This window comes from Pseudonaja textilis, chromosome 4 (genome assembly GCF_049901715.1).
Source record: "Pseudonaja textilis isolate UNSWEBS1 chromosome 4, rPseTex1.2, whole genome shotgun sequence".
In the NCBI taxonomy this organism is placed as follows: Eukaryota; Metazoa; Chordata; class Lepidosauria; order Squamata; family Elapidae; genus Pseudonaja; species Pseudonaja textilis.
In genome coordinates this window covers 44,955,401-44,969,066 of record NC_141993.1, presented here as the reverse complement: position 1 = coordinate 44,969,066, position 13,666 = coordinate 44,955,401, and the positions used below count along the sequence as shown (strand labels likewise).

General features: G+C 35.9%; 1 protein-coding gene across 5 annotated transcripts in view; it reads right to left on the bottom strand.

Moving 5' to 3' along the window:
• The window catches only part of SORCS1 (sortilin related VPS10 domain containing receptor 1), a 452,701-nt gene that overhangs the window by 147,009 nt on the left and 292,026 nt on the right, over positions 1–13,666 (bottom strand). For all 5 annotated transcript variants that reach the window (XM_087932772.1, XM_087932776.1, XM_087932771.1 and 2 more), the window contains exon 4: positions 3,406–3,564. In XM_087932772.1, the coding sequence (XP_087788898.1) occupies positions 3,406–3,564 (159 nt within the window). The remainder of the gene's footprint in view (positions 1–3,405; positions 3,565–13,666) is intronic.

Below are 13,666 nucleotides of genomic sequence, written 5' to 3'. Positions count from 1 at the left end.
ATCAACAGCAGGACATATATCAGTGAGATAAAATCCAGAGTGAGGTGTTATTTCTTCAGGATCAAAACAGAAGTAAAGCTTTCTTTCTATCTTATGTTCCTTCCTTTCTAAAATGTAGAAGATGGCCATTAAAAAAGTCCAAAAAAGTCCAAATATTGTTTTATATATTTCATGTATAAAACAAATTCTTTGCAGGCTAGTCATACTCTAGTTCAGGGCTGTCAAATTTCCGGCCTGCAAGCCAGATATGTCATGCGCTGGCCACGCCCATGCCCAGTTTAGTGAAGGGGGGAAAACTCCCAATTCTTCACGTGACACTGCTGTGACAATGTGAGTTTGACACTCCTCCTTTAGTTCTTTCTGAAATGGCCTTGATCATGTGATAATTATATCTTCAAATGATCAAACTTGGATATAATAAGTTACAAAGAAATTTCATCACAAAGCAATCAGTAGTGTGCTGTTTTCTCTAACAATTACAACAATTGAAAGAGAGCCCAAAAGTTTACATGTGACATCATTTGTGCTTTTAAAAATAATATATTTCATTTCTCCAACCTGACATATTTCTTCATATAAAAATTCATTGAAAAATATACCAGATTGTCTTCAATTGGTCAGCAAATGGTGACCATTTGACTATACTGTTTATTTTTAATCTGGCTATACAGTAATCTATACTTCTTCCCCTTTATCTACCTATAATGAAATTTAGGATACAGTTCAATATTTTCCCCTTAAATTTAGGTGAAATAGAAAAAGCAAACTGAGTGACTTCAGATGGTATTTTAGCAGGTCCGTAGCCATCTCTTGCTTATTTCTCAGTGATAGTCAGAGATTAACTTTGAACCTGGCAGTTCATTATCAGCTGAGATCTAATAATGTTTTTCTGGAATTTGTCTAATCATTTTTATAGATTAAGTACATATGTACTTATCACTGCCACTGCCATAACAGGTTGCGAAATAGAGGAACTGATTTTCTTCCATGCAAGAATAAATGGAAGTAACAAGGGGCCAATTCTATGGTTATTATCTACAGAACTTGGACAGACTACCACATGGAAGTCTATTTGACAGAATAATTGAAAAACACTTTCATTGGATATGTATGGAATATGGCTTTATGAAAACTAAGGAATAAATTCCCAATGGTGTTTCTCAGTGACATTAATGGTAGATTTTTGTTTCCATGTTTTTAGTTTTGATGCTGTTCAATCCAACAGACTGAACCACTTACAGAGTAAAAGCAATGACATACAATAATTGAAACCTGAACAAATTGCAAAATAACTGCAAAATAATTATAAGATAAATACCGGATAATTACAAGATGGTAATCCAGACAATTACCATCTAAAGATATAAAACATCACAAATAGGAGAATCTCAACACAACCTGGAAAGGTTTTCAAGGTCTTACAGAATGCCCTCAAATGCCATATGGATCTCTTCATTTCACTATCTTGTAAAATACAAGAGTGATTTTTATAATTGTCATATATAGAAATATGTTTCTTTTGTTGTTAGTAAAATAAATTCAAAATTATTATGTTTACTTTGACATTTTTATTTTTCCTTTGGCAATTTTGTCTCCTCCCCTTCATTTAATCTTTCTTTTCACCTTTGAACTCTGCCATATTTATAAAATGAGCCATTTGCTGAAAACTTATGAGAAGAAACTGAGTATTTCTTTCATTTTTGTCCTCGCAAAATTGCTCATAAACCTTGTTTGGAAAGAAAGGGATAGAAATAAATTTGATACTTGGAGACAGCCAATTTGAAAAGTGCCTATTTTTCTTACAGTAAAGCCAATTTGTTCATGCTCAGATATTTTGCCCTGCTATATGACAGAAAGCTTTTTTTTTAGGGTGGTGTTTCAAAATTCTAATAGAATTGACTTGATTTAAACCTTCTAGAGCAGGGTTGTCAAACTCCCAGCCAACCAGCCAGATGTGTCATGCACTGGCCACACCCACGCCCAATTTAGCAAAGGGGAAAAATGTCCAGATACATCATGTGACATTGCTGTGATGACGTGAGTTTGACACCCCTGTTCTAGAGTAAACTAATTCAGTTAACCAGCAGGATTTCTACCTCTGAATATTCAAATATTTTGGATGATACTGATGACCTTTGCCAATTCTACATTCTTCAAATATTTGAGTCAAATATTATGATAAATCAGCTTACATTATTTTATTAAATGATCTGAAGACATAGAGAACTAAATGCCTACATTACCTACACAAGTATGTGAATTATTTTCCATGTTGTCAGAAAAAGAAGCCTGGTGCAAAACTCTTCCTTAACCAATCTGTGGCTAAAGGAAATACTCGAAGACTAAAGACAGACTGGGATAAATTTGTTTTACCTGAGGTAAAACAAATATCAGTGCTGCTAATTTCCACTACTGCTTTCTTATCATTTTAATTAATTAGGCCTTTTCATTGGCCTAATTGCCAGTCATTTGACATTCTTCCATTCATCTATTTTATCTACCCTCCACATTCAGCACAGTGTAGGTGTCTCACTTACAAAGTAATTCAGGGCAGGGATGGACAACCAATAGCAACCTACAGATGGCATTTAACAATTTCTGGAACCAAAAGGTAAAGTTATGATGCAAAATGGCTGAAATCAGGATTTTCTTGCTCTTGTCATTTTTCTGGGAAGAAGTTTGAAGTTTTTGTTTCATAAATCATCATAATTTATGGAGTTTTTTTTTTCTACAAAGTGCTTGAAATTATAATTGGGTATCTTTTCCTTCCCAAAAACCATAAGAAACTCTGCTCTCAAATCATGGTTTAGGAGACATGTAACCCTCTTCCCCCCCAAAAGGGAGTTGGAAGCAATACAGAAGTATTGCTTGCCATTCCAGTGCTCCAGGTTGCCTACTTCTACATTAAAAGATAGACATTTAACATGATATACATTCTAGAAAAATTGTGTACTACCTATCCTGCAAAGACATATTGAGTAAAGCATAAACCAACTTCCATGTTTACTCTAGGGCTACTTCAATTAATGAGGAATTGACCAGGTAAGACTCTCTGGAATGATGAGTTGCCTTGATTTCCAGAGCTTTATGCCTATTCCAATTCGAATGTGACACAAGAACAAAATAATTAAATACGTGAATAGATACTAACTGCATTGATTTAATTAGATGTAGAAGTTAAAGAAATTAAATAAGTTTTGATTCCTCTACTTTTTAGACTTGCAAATCTAATGTACTCTTCAATATATGTTGAGCACTTGGTTATTTTATGGAGCAGTTAGAGGAAGTAAATGTCAGGTATATCCTTTGAATCTCCTGTCTTTCCTGATATGCAAGCTGTTAACTGACACTTTATTCTGTCCAGTAATACATTTAGCCCTAGTAGAGCATAAAAGTAATATTAACCTTCTGATCCTGACTGTATGCCAAAATCCAGTCCTCCTGCTTGGGATGAAAGAGCATGCTATGGATGTAGAAGTTCAACCGGTATTTTTGATAGGTGGCTCCTTCATCAGAACTGATCAGCAGGCTGCTCTCAATCTCAGGATCCGTAAGCAACATAATCTGTACAGATAAAACAGAGGGGAACTGGAATTTGAAACAAGAAAAAGATGTAACAAACATTCTGAAATGTGTAGAAAATCACTGTTGTGAAATATTATTTAAGTGGGATCCATATAGCTGTACATAGCTACCCAAATGTAGACAAAGGAAAGATGGTGTTCTAAATGGAAAGGGATAGAGTGGGGGTGTCAAACTCAATCCTATTGCAAGCCATATCAAGATAACTTTCTTCATCTGGTATTTCCTTTGATCATTATCACATTAAACACAAGACAAAAGAAGGAAAAGATTAGAGAATGTCATTCAAATCATAGCACATTCTCCAAAATTCACAAAAAAGGATAAAAGCCTGAAGGTATTTTCAAGTACCAAAAAGTACAAAGCCTTTTCTAGCCGATTCTGAAAATTTTGGATCAGCACATGAGTTTCCAGTACGATATCAAGGCAAGCTCTACATATATTATCAGTGATTACTTTTGCTTTAATTTAAAGATGTAATTTAAATTGTATCACATTCTACCACTCCCCATATATCGGTCCCCTATGCTATCATTCTTTCCATAGGAACCTTTTCTTTCTCACAATAACCTCTGGAAAGCTATAAAGATTTGAAGTTTTTTCTTAAAGAAATAAATCAGAGTCTTTCATAGATATCCCACATAATAAGTACTGTACCCAGAACTCTTGAAATACAGAAATTCATATAAAAGCTTCTACTTCCACTGTAGAAAGCAGACATCACATCTTCTTATCATTTTGTAGCAATTTATTATGACTATCCCTCATTTCTTGAGCTTTCATACTAAAGGAGGCTATATAAGTGTGATGGTGAACCTACGGCATGCGTGCCACAGGTGGCACAAAGAGCCTCTCTTTGGGCACACCAGCCATTGCCCCAGCTCCACTGTGCATGCACACATGCCTCCCATTGGTCTTCGGGTCTCTGCTGCGCATGCATGGGGATCGGGGCTTCCCCAATCTCTGAAGTTTCCCCCCCTAGCATGCTCTATCTTTCTTCCCCCAGTGCACCCTAGCTTTTTCCTGTATTCCTGCTGCCTGTGCCTTCCCCAGTCTCCACAATTTCCACCCTCCACAGGTACCTCTCCATGGCAGGAATGAAGAAGAAAGCTAGGGCGCACTGGGTGAAGAAACTGCAGAGATCGGGGAAGGCACCAGAGGCAGGAATGCAGGGGAAATCTAGGACATGATGGGGAGAGAAACTGCAGAGATTGCAAAGTCCCCATGCCTTGTTTTGGGCCTGAAAAGCCCCAATCTGGAAGCCAAAATTGTGGGGGGGGGACATGTGCCAGGAACATGTGCACATCTTCAGAGGCAGGGCACGATGGGGGTGCTCGCATTGCATTTTGGGGATTGGGGCACGCATTTTGGGGATTGGGGCATGCGTGCTTTGGGCACTCGGCACCAAAAAGGTTAAGCATCACTGCTACATAAATAAAGTTAGACATAGTAGTCTCTGGATTTTGACTTTTATGTCCAGTAGATACCAGTCCCTTGGTTTTTCCTCTATGCTTGTTTTATTTTTTTTCTCTGTTATTTCAAAAAATCACTTTATACAAGATCCCGGAATCTGGATAAATAAATGCTAAAATTGGATTCTTTACTATACTAACAATACACATGGAAGACATAGAATATTATCCAAACCAAGTGACTGCCACTTCCAGGCTCTTCTGTTCTACACTCAGATAATAGTATTTTAGTTTTTGATCATAGGCAATTACTACAAGAAATTGTATGCCTATAAGAAAGTTGAATATATTGAAGGGTTTTCTTTAAAAAAAAATAGGGACTATTTTGTCAAAAAAAAAAAAACCTAAAAAAATCTGACTACAATCCACAGTCAGCTTCATAAAAGGCACATAGTCATTGGCATTATACTAAGTAGACATATTTCAGCATAACATCATGTTGAATGACATCAACAGTGCCAAGATTCCATCCCTTCCCACCCAAACCCATGGATTGACAGATGGTTACCTTCATTATTCAAAATAGCTTTAAAATGAATATGTAATAGGTACCCCTTAATTTCATTTAATATTGCAATTAGCATATTAATTTATTTTATTCTCTCTGCATATACATATATGGATGTGCATGCACTACAGACATAGTTATTAAATGGAATAAATATTCTGGATTTGATGTTCTATTGGATAGAAATAATGTATATGCATAGTAATACATAATATTCTAAGTAGTTGGAACTGGAAGTCTCTTCAGCAGTTGTGATGTGAATTCAGATGTACCCATACTTAGATAAGTTCCAATGAAATGCAACATAGATTTCAGAATGATTATTCTAAATAAGCACAAATTTGAGAAACAAAACTTAGAAGTCTTTCTGAGTTGGATTCAGGCACATTATTACTGTTATATAGTATATCAGAAACTCGTGGCATTTTTATGATTAATATTATTATGGCATCATTTTCACTGATTCCTAGTAACTTCACAAATACATGAAATAAGCAGATTATAAGCCCTGTTGTAAAGGAAGGGAGATAAATGTGGACAATGAAAATAACAGTGAATGAAATGCAAAATAAATGGATAATTAAAAGTTATTAATTTGATCTATATATAGTCATATTTAGACTAGACTGGATTTGGGTTATTCTCTAGCAACAAGGGCTGCAAAAGAGCACTAGGAATATACAACATTTTATTATGATACAAAAAGATTTGCGGGAAGTTTTTTTTCCAATTCTGTTGTTGCTCTGTTGTTGGACCATACTTAATCAGAATGTGCCCACCTCATTTTTTGTTCTTTCTAATTTCATGATTCATTTGATCATAACATGTAATTATTATTAACCTGTGGATCCCTGCTTTCGCACAAATCTATAACAAATTAAATTATGCCAATATATTTCTGATATACAGAACTTTTTCACTTTTTCCTTTTTAATTAAAACTACACCTTCATCTGGCTGCATGTATGCATCCATCAATGTCATTCAATGGCACTGGATCACTTTCATTTGGATCTATTACACCCTTGCTCTCTTGCTTAGTTTTACAGCCATTCTGTCAGAACCAAGAAAGAAATGAGGAGTTACTTCTGAGTAGTTTCTTTTATTGTTCCTCTACTATAGACAGCAAAACAAAACCAAAAAAATTTCCCAACTAAAGCAACTATTTGCATAACTACAAATATATTCTGAGAGTCACTGGGAAGGTCTGTTTTAACCTTCTTCCTCCTTAGTGCTCTCAGAGTATAACTGTAGTAATGCAAATAGTTGCTTTAGTTGGGCAAACATTTTGGTTTGGTTTTACTGCAGGTTCCATTCTGGGAATCCAGATTACATTCCACCATACATACAGCATACCTATTTCATTTATTCATTTCATTAAGGAATTACTCTCCTGATTATTCATTCTTATTATATTCCAAGCACAAGCTTCCATGTACCATCAGATATTGATAGTGTATGAATATTGATAGAGAGACAGAAACAAGGAGACCATGAGTTCTAGTGACAAGTCAGTCTTAGCACAGATCTTGTGCTTGTCCCTCTCTCTCTGAGCCCTATGAAGGAGGCAACAGCAAACCATCTGAAATATTTTCAAGAAAATTGCAGGGATTTATGTAGGCAGTTACCAGGAGTTAAGAAGGAGGAGGAGAAAGAGAAGGAATGGGAAGAGGAAAAAGAGGAGAAGGAGGGGTGGAAGGAAAGAAGTTAACATACTGTATGCTGTTCCTCAAACTTCTTTCTTTATGTTTTCACATAATGCAGTTTAATAATATAGAGAACAGTGGTGGGATTCAATTTTTTTACTACCGGTTCTGTGGGTGTGGCTTGGTGTATGTGGTTAGGTGGGCATGGACATGTGACTGGGTGGGCGTGGCTTTTTTTTTCTTTTTGCAGCCATCCCCCACCCATTTTGGGGGGCTTCTGGGCCTTAGAGGAGCCTTTGCGGGGGCCTTTTTACTCCCAGAAGGCTCCTCTGGGGCTCCAGAAGAAGAAAAATGGAGCCTGGAGGGTGTGTGCAGCACCACCGTAGCTCTGTTTTGGGACCTTCCTGGAACCTCTGGGAAGGGGCGTTTTTGTTCCCAGAAGGCTTTCTGGGGCTCAGGAAGAAAAAAAATGGGGGGGGACTTATCCCCTCCCTCCATTTTTTGCCTTCCTGGGCCTCAGCAAGGGGAATCCCGACACAGCTGATCGTATGAATAGCTGATTGTCGGAAGGGGAAAAAAAAAGAAATACCTTAAGGGGCAAGCATCAGGCAGGTGGGGTAAGTAAGCATCGGGCAGGTGGGGCAAGCAAGCCAGCAGTGACCAGGTCAAGGACATGGCCAGTCAGAACTTACTACCGGTTGGGTGACCCATGCCAAATCCTTGCTACCAGTTCACCTGATCTAGTGCGAACCGGCTGAATACCACCGATAGAGAAGCTGTCAATCAGGTTACTAGCCTTAGTTGCAGCTGAATGAATGTCACATTACTTAGTAACAGGAAAGACATTTATGTCAACTCAGTCAGTTTGACATATTTTGGTTAGGATGCCACAAGCACATTCATAGCCTAGCTTATCCATGGGCATTATGGTATTTGTTGCAAACGAAAATTTCTAATATAGAGATTATACTGCAGGGTTGCAAGTTTTTTCTTACATCCAAATAGGACATATGTGCAGTGCATGGCACACAATGCATTTTAATAGTCCTATAATGAAGTCTATGGAACTAAATCATGAGTGGTCTTGGCTACCTGAGTAACCAACTTTCTATCATAAACTGAAATTCCATGTGCACGAAGACCAGATAAATGAGCAGAAACAAAGGCATGGAAAATATTTTATTATAATATTACAAGTTATTAACTATCTGTCTATAATTTATAGAGAATCATATTGACTGCATCAGTGCCAATGCAGCAATTTTGGTATACACACTGACACAGCAATTGGTACAAATATTTCCGAAGGATAGTTTATAGCAACATAAGTAAAACCATAATTAACTAGATTTGTTATGCAGATATACAGTTGATGAACTAAAAAACGTATGATTGAGGGGAGGGTTATGTCCTCTATAGATTTCTGCCAATTGTGATAATCCAGTATCTATTAACCTGAAAGTAATAGCCAGAATACCTACTACTAATACCTACTAAGAAACTTAAATATAATCTTATTCTGATGTCATTCATTTATGGTTAGTCTCATGCCATTGTTCAATGTAACACTTGTAAAAGAATGACAGAAAATCAGCTGACTTAATTCAAGAATACTTGTTTTTTTGTAAGACGTATCACACTCTGAAATTATGATTGTTTATGTTTAATGAAATACTGTCACTCAGAAGGCAGCATATGCAAGCTATGAGAAACTATGGCATTACACATAACAGCCTTTGATTTCTTCCACACTTCCTGACTAGAAAAAAAGTACCCTGCATATTTCTTCCATTATTAATGTCACTTTTAAAAAAACACAGCCTTGCCTCAGCTTCACCTTGCTTTCTCAGCCCATTCTAGGGAGAAGTGGTTTATTAAATTGGAGGCAAATCAGAAAACAAGCTTTAAATGTTGTCCCCACAAACAGTTCCTTGTTTCTAGGATGGCATCAGAATAGAAGCTGTTTGGTCAACAAACAATGGCAATGTGAATGAAAGTTGCTTGTATACACACTGCATTGGAAATGATTTGCCGACTGAACAAGCAGTAATGTACAAACTATATTAATACACACCTGCAAGTGGTACATTTATTCATAAACATATAGACATATTTATAGCTTCATAAACAGCAGTAGTTAAGTCATCCTTATTCTGAATCCAATATCACCCTCACTAGTGCAGTAAGAACATGGATGACTTGAAGAATCTATCTTGTGTTTGATAAATTTGCATTCTGAGACTAGAAGTGTCTGAGGCTCCTCTAATTGCAGCTCTCAAAAATCAATTGTATGTGGAACAGGAAACATAAGAAAATGTCATTTTAACCCTTAAATAAGGAGAGCACCAATATCAAAACAGAATAACTCCAATTCTCCTCTGAAACAACAGAGAAATAAGTTCTAGTTTCCACCCACTTTGTGATATCCGCTGAGATTTGAAGTCCCTTTAAAGTAATATTTAATTGCCTATTGTCTAATCATCCCTAAATAGATTTAAAGTACGGCTGTAGTAAGATGACAAAACACGGGATAGATTATAAGTCCATAATTTGGACGAGGAATGGAACTTATTAAGAACAAGGGCATTTAAGATGAATGGTGTAAAAGAACATCATATAATGAGCCATATAAGTCTATGAACAAGTCTCCCAGTGGAGGTGGATATACGATTCAGTGTTTATGAGGCTTAATAAAAATAAATGGAGTAGAAATTCCTGCAGCTATGGATCTCCCTGTCTGTATAAATCCCTATCCCCCCTGGGTTAAATCCTACACAGCAGCTGCTTTGCCATCAGTTCACCCATTCTCACAATGTTCTACAGATAATGAACTCTGCATCACCCTAGGCAAGTGTCTTGTTAATAACCTTGGCACTGACCATGCATACCTAAGCCAAGCCTGGGCATTTTACATTCATTTTGAAATGAAGTTAGCAATGTACCTAGACCACCTGCTGCAAAGTATGCTATGTACAGAGGGGACTGAAGACTTCTACCCATGGCTAGTAACTAGAACCAAATGACCACAAAGTATGAAAGGAAAGAAAGGAAGAACTTGCCTGTAGGATCTTGTAGTGCTACGCATTCTTTCTGAATGTTTAGTATACATAATCCCACTAGGGTCAAGGTTGATTCAGCCTTCCGTCCTTCTGAGGTGGGTAAAATGACGACCATTCCATCCTTCTGAGGTGGGTAAAATGAGGATTGTTGGGAGCAATAGGCTGACTCCGTTAACCACTTAGAGCAGGCTGTAAAGCACTATAAAGTGGTATATAAGTCTAAGTACTATTGTTATTGCTATAATGTTGAATCAGAGTTCAGTCAGATCTGTTTTATTTTTGACTATAATTCTAGTAATGCTACATTCATGTAAGGACAAAACAAGTAACACTGGAGCAGCAAGTGTTACTTGCTTCAGCAATATCTGGGCTCTTCCAGATAGTCCTGAACTAGGATCTGCTAGAATCCTTGACATCCTTGGTCATATAAATTTAGCTGCTAGAAGGGAATTGTAGTTTAGGAATATCTGCAAAAGTTTCCTATCTCCAAGGAGATGTTTTAGCTTCTTCTCTACCAGTAATTAAGAAGATGACAAAAAATAATTATCCCCCACTTCTTAATTGTCAGCAGGGTTTCTTTTGATTTAATTTATAATTTTCTTTTAATTGTATTTTACTATTACTATGTGTAATTTCTGTTTTATTTATACATCAAGTATTGCACACATTGAAATTAAACAAAAAAAACCCACCCTCAAATACCTAATACAGTCATTGTATATTCAACTGACAGAAAAAAATAATAGAAGCAAAGAGACATTCATCTGAACATACAGTTTGTAAGCATATACTTTTATGTACATTTATTTAACTAGTGGTAGTGTTTATTGGACTTGGCTGAATGCCAAATTTATAGTGGAATAGACATTTTGAAGCACTTCTGTGGGTCTCAGAGAAAAATAAGGAGCAGTTCCTTAAAATTATCATAACTAAATCTAAACATTTTCTTACATCTGCAAGTAATTTAGTGTTTCAAAAGTCGTAAAAAGGTAACATTTCTGTAAAAAGTCTTCTTTAATTTGAGCAAGGGGAGAAAAATGAATGGATAAATATGATTTACTGTAAGTCTTGTGTAATAGTTCAAGTCCAGCTTTATGGACTGTCTTAGTTCTATATAAAAAAGGTTCTTTTTAGAGCATTGACATGGTAAGTGGCAGAAAAATTGCTTCACATTTTGGCAGTTCTGTTTCTGTAAATGTCATCTACAACAAATGTTTGTGTTTTTCTGCATGCATGTATGAAAGCTAATACAAACTTCCTGAATTTATTTTTCTAAAATATATACAGTATGTATAAATCCAGGCTTTCTTCAATAGAAAACATATGGTGTACTTCCAAATATCATTGATCCTGACTGGATCAAGTTTGACTCAGCCTTCCATCCTTCCAGGTCGTTAAAATGAGGACAATGTTTTTGGGAGCAATATGCTGACATTGTAAAGTGCTGAGAGAGAGCTGAAAAGTGCTATGGGGCAGTATATATGTCTAAGTCTAAGTGCTATTGCTATTGAATTCATATTTTATTTGCTTGCTTGCTTACTTACTTGCATGTTTACTTATTAAATGCCCACCTCACCATGAATATTCTATCTCTCTTGTGAATCTCCTATTCAACTCTGAAAGATTCATATCTCCAAACATCATCTCAGATTTGGCTCTCAATACAAATAGGAAGCAACTCAGACCAAGTCAAATGAGGTTGTTTTCAAATCTCTAAATTGGATTCAGAATGAAATCTTACAGTCATGATATACAAAGGGTATTCTGTCTGTTCTAAGTCTACTTCTATGACTGGAATGGAAAGTAATGGAGCACTAAACCTGTAAGACCATTCTGACATTTTAGCAAACTTTTTTATTTCCCTGCTTCAGTCCACCATAGAAGACAGCTTTCCTCCCCCATATCAATATTTTAATCCAATTGGTAGAATAAATAAGGGGGGAAAACCCACAGCATGCTGTTGTCTCTTGGAGAAACCATTGGAAGTGGTGGACAGGAATGGGTGTGTTTCATATCCATTTTTCAGCTCCCCTCAGGATGCTGCTATAGGACATTGCATGCCAAAACAAGCATGTATTATGCCTAAAGATATCTAACCATGTAGTAATGGTTGTACTACTATTATCCTTCTCATCTTTCTTCTATTCACCTACTTCTATTGATATCTTATGACTATCACTTTGTTGATTGTATCTTAGGATTTATGATTGTGTCTTATAATTTATGATTTATTACTTTGAGCTTATGCACCAGAGACAAATTCCTTGTGTGTCAAATCACATGGCCAATAAAAAATATTCTATAAAGAATATTGTATTTTCCTTCATAAAGAATTGAATCCCCACATATTCTTCTCCACATATTGACTATCCCTGTTTTCTATTTGTTCCCCTCTATTTATTTCCCTCTTTGAGAAATTAGGGGTGGAAAATCTTTATAACCTCTGTTTTGGGAATAGGCACATTTTCAGTACCAACTGTTTTATGATTACCTTTTTTTCTTAAAATGCTAACTAAATTTAAATTTAAAAAGCAATGGATTTCTCATATACATTGGATTCAACATTTTTTAAAGCAAACTAAAACAAAACTGGATATTATTGCAGGTTTAGGTAGGCTACTGGAATAAATGATTTTCTATTTGGAAGCCAAAATTATAATCTAGTTCGAAGATTGTTTCCTGCTTGGACCTACTTTAAAGTCATGAAATACAATAATGAAGAGCTATGAAACAGTCTGAAAGAAAAATTGAGTAATCCCATATCTGGGTACTATTTCTTTCTATTCTTGATAAATAAAGGGTAAGTAGACATATTTCCCCTGGATTTATGAGAAAATCAGCACTAGTAGATTATGATGGGTTTCTTTCTCTTAAACATAAAAAATACAGACCTTTATTAAATTGGGAAATTTAGAATTTTAATCTCTTGACTGTCCAAGCTGGAAAATTAACATCTATGTAGAATAGTATTTAAATGAACTCCTTTCTATAAGAGAGTTCAAGCAACAGATAATACGTTAATTCCACCTCTGAATGTGGGTGCAAGTGGTTGTCCATGGCAAATGTTCTATGAAAGTAATGGCTTTAATTACTGTTTTCAATATCACTATATTCTGTTAAATGAACCCTGCTGGCTGAATACATGGTTTGAGAATGACCAATTTAACAAAAATAGTACATGGTTTTCATATTTTCTTAACAGTAATAAAAGTTGAAGATGCAAGATTTTAGAAACATAGGACCATGCCACGGTCCTATCTTTCTATTTTAAATAATTGTTTTTAAGAAGACTGACAATATTGAAGCAAAGCAAACAATCTACTCTTGTTTTGGCAGACTGTTTACTCATAGAATTGTAACTATGCTGTTCAATAAAAACAACTGCACAACTAATGAAATA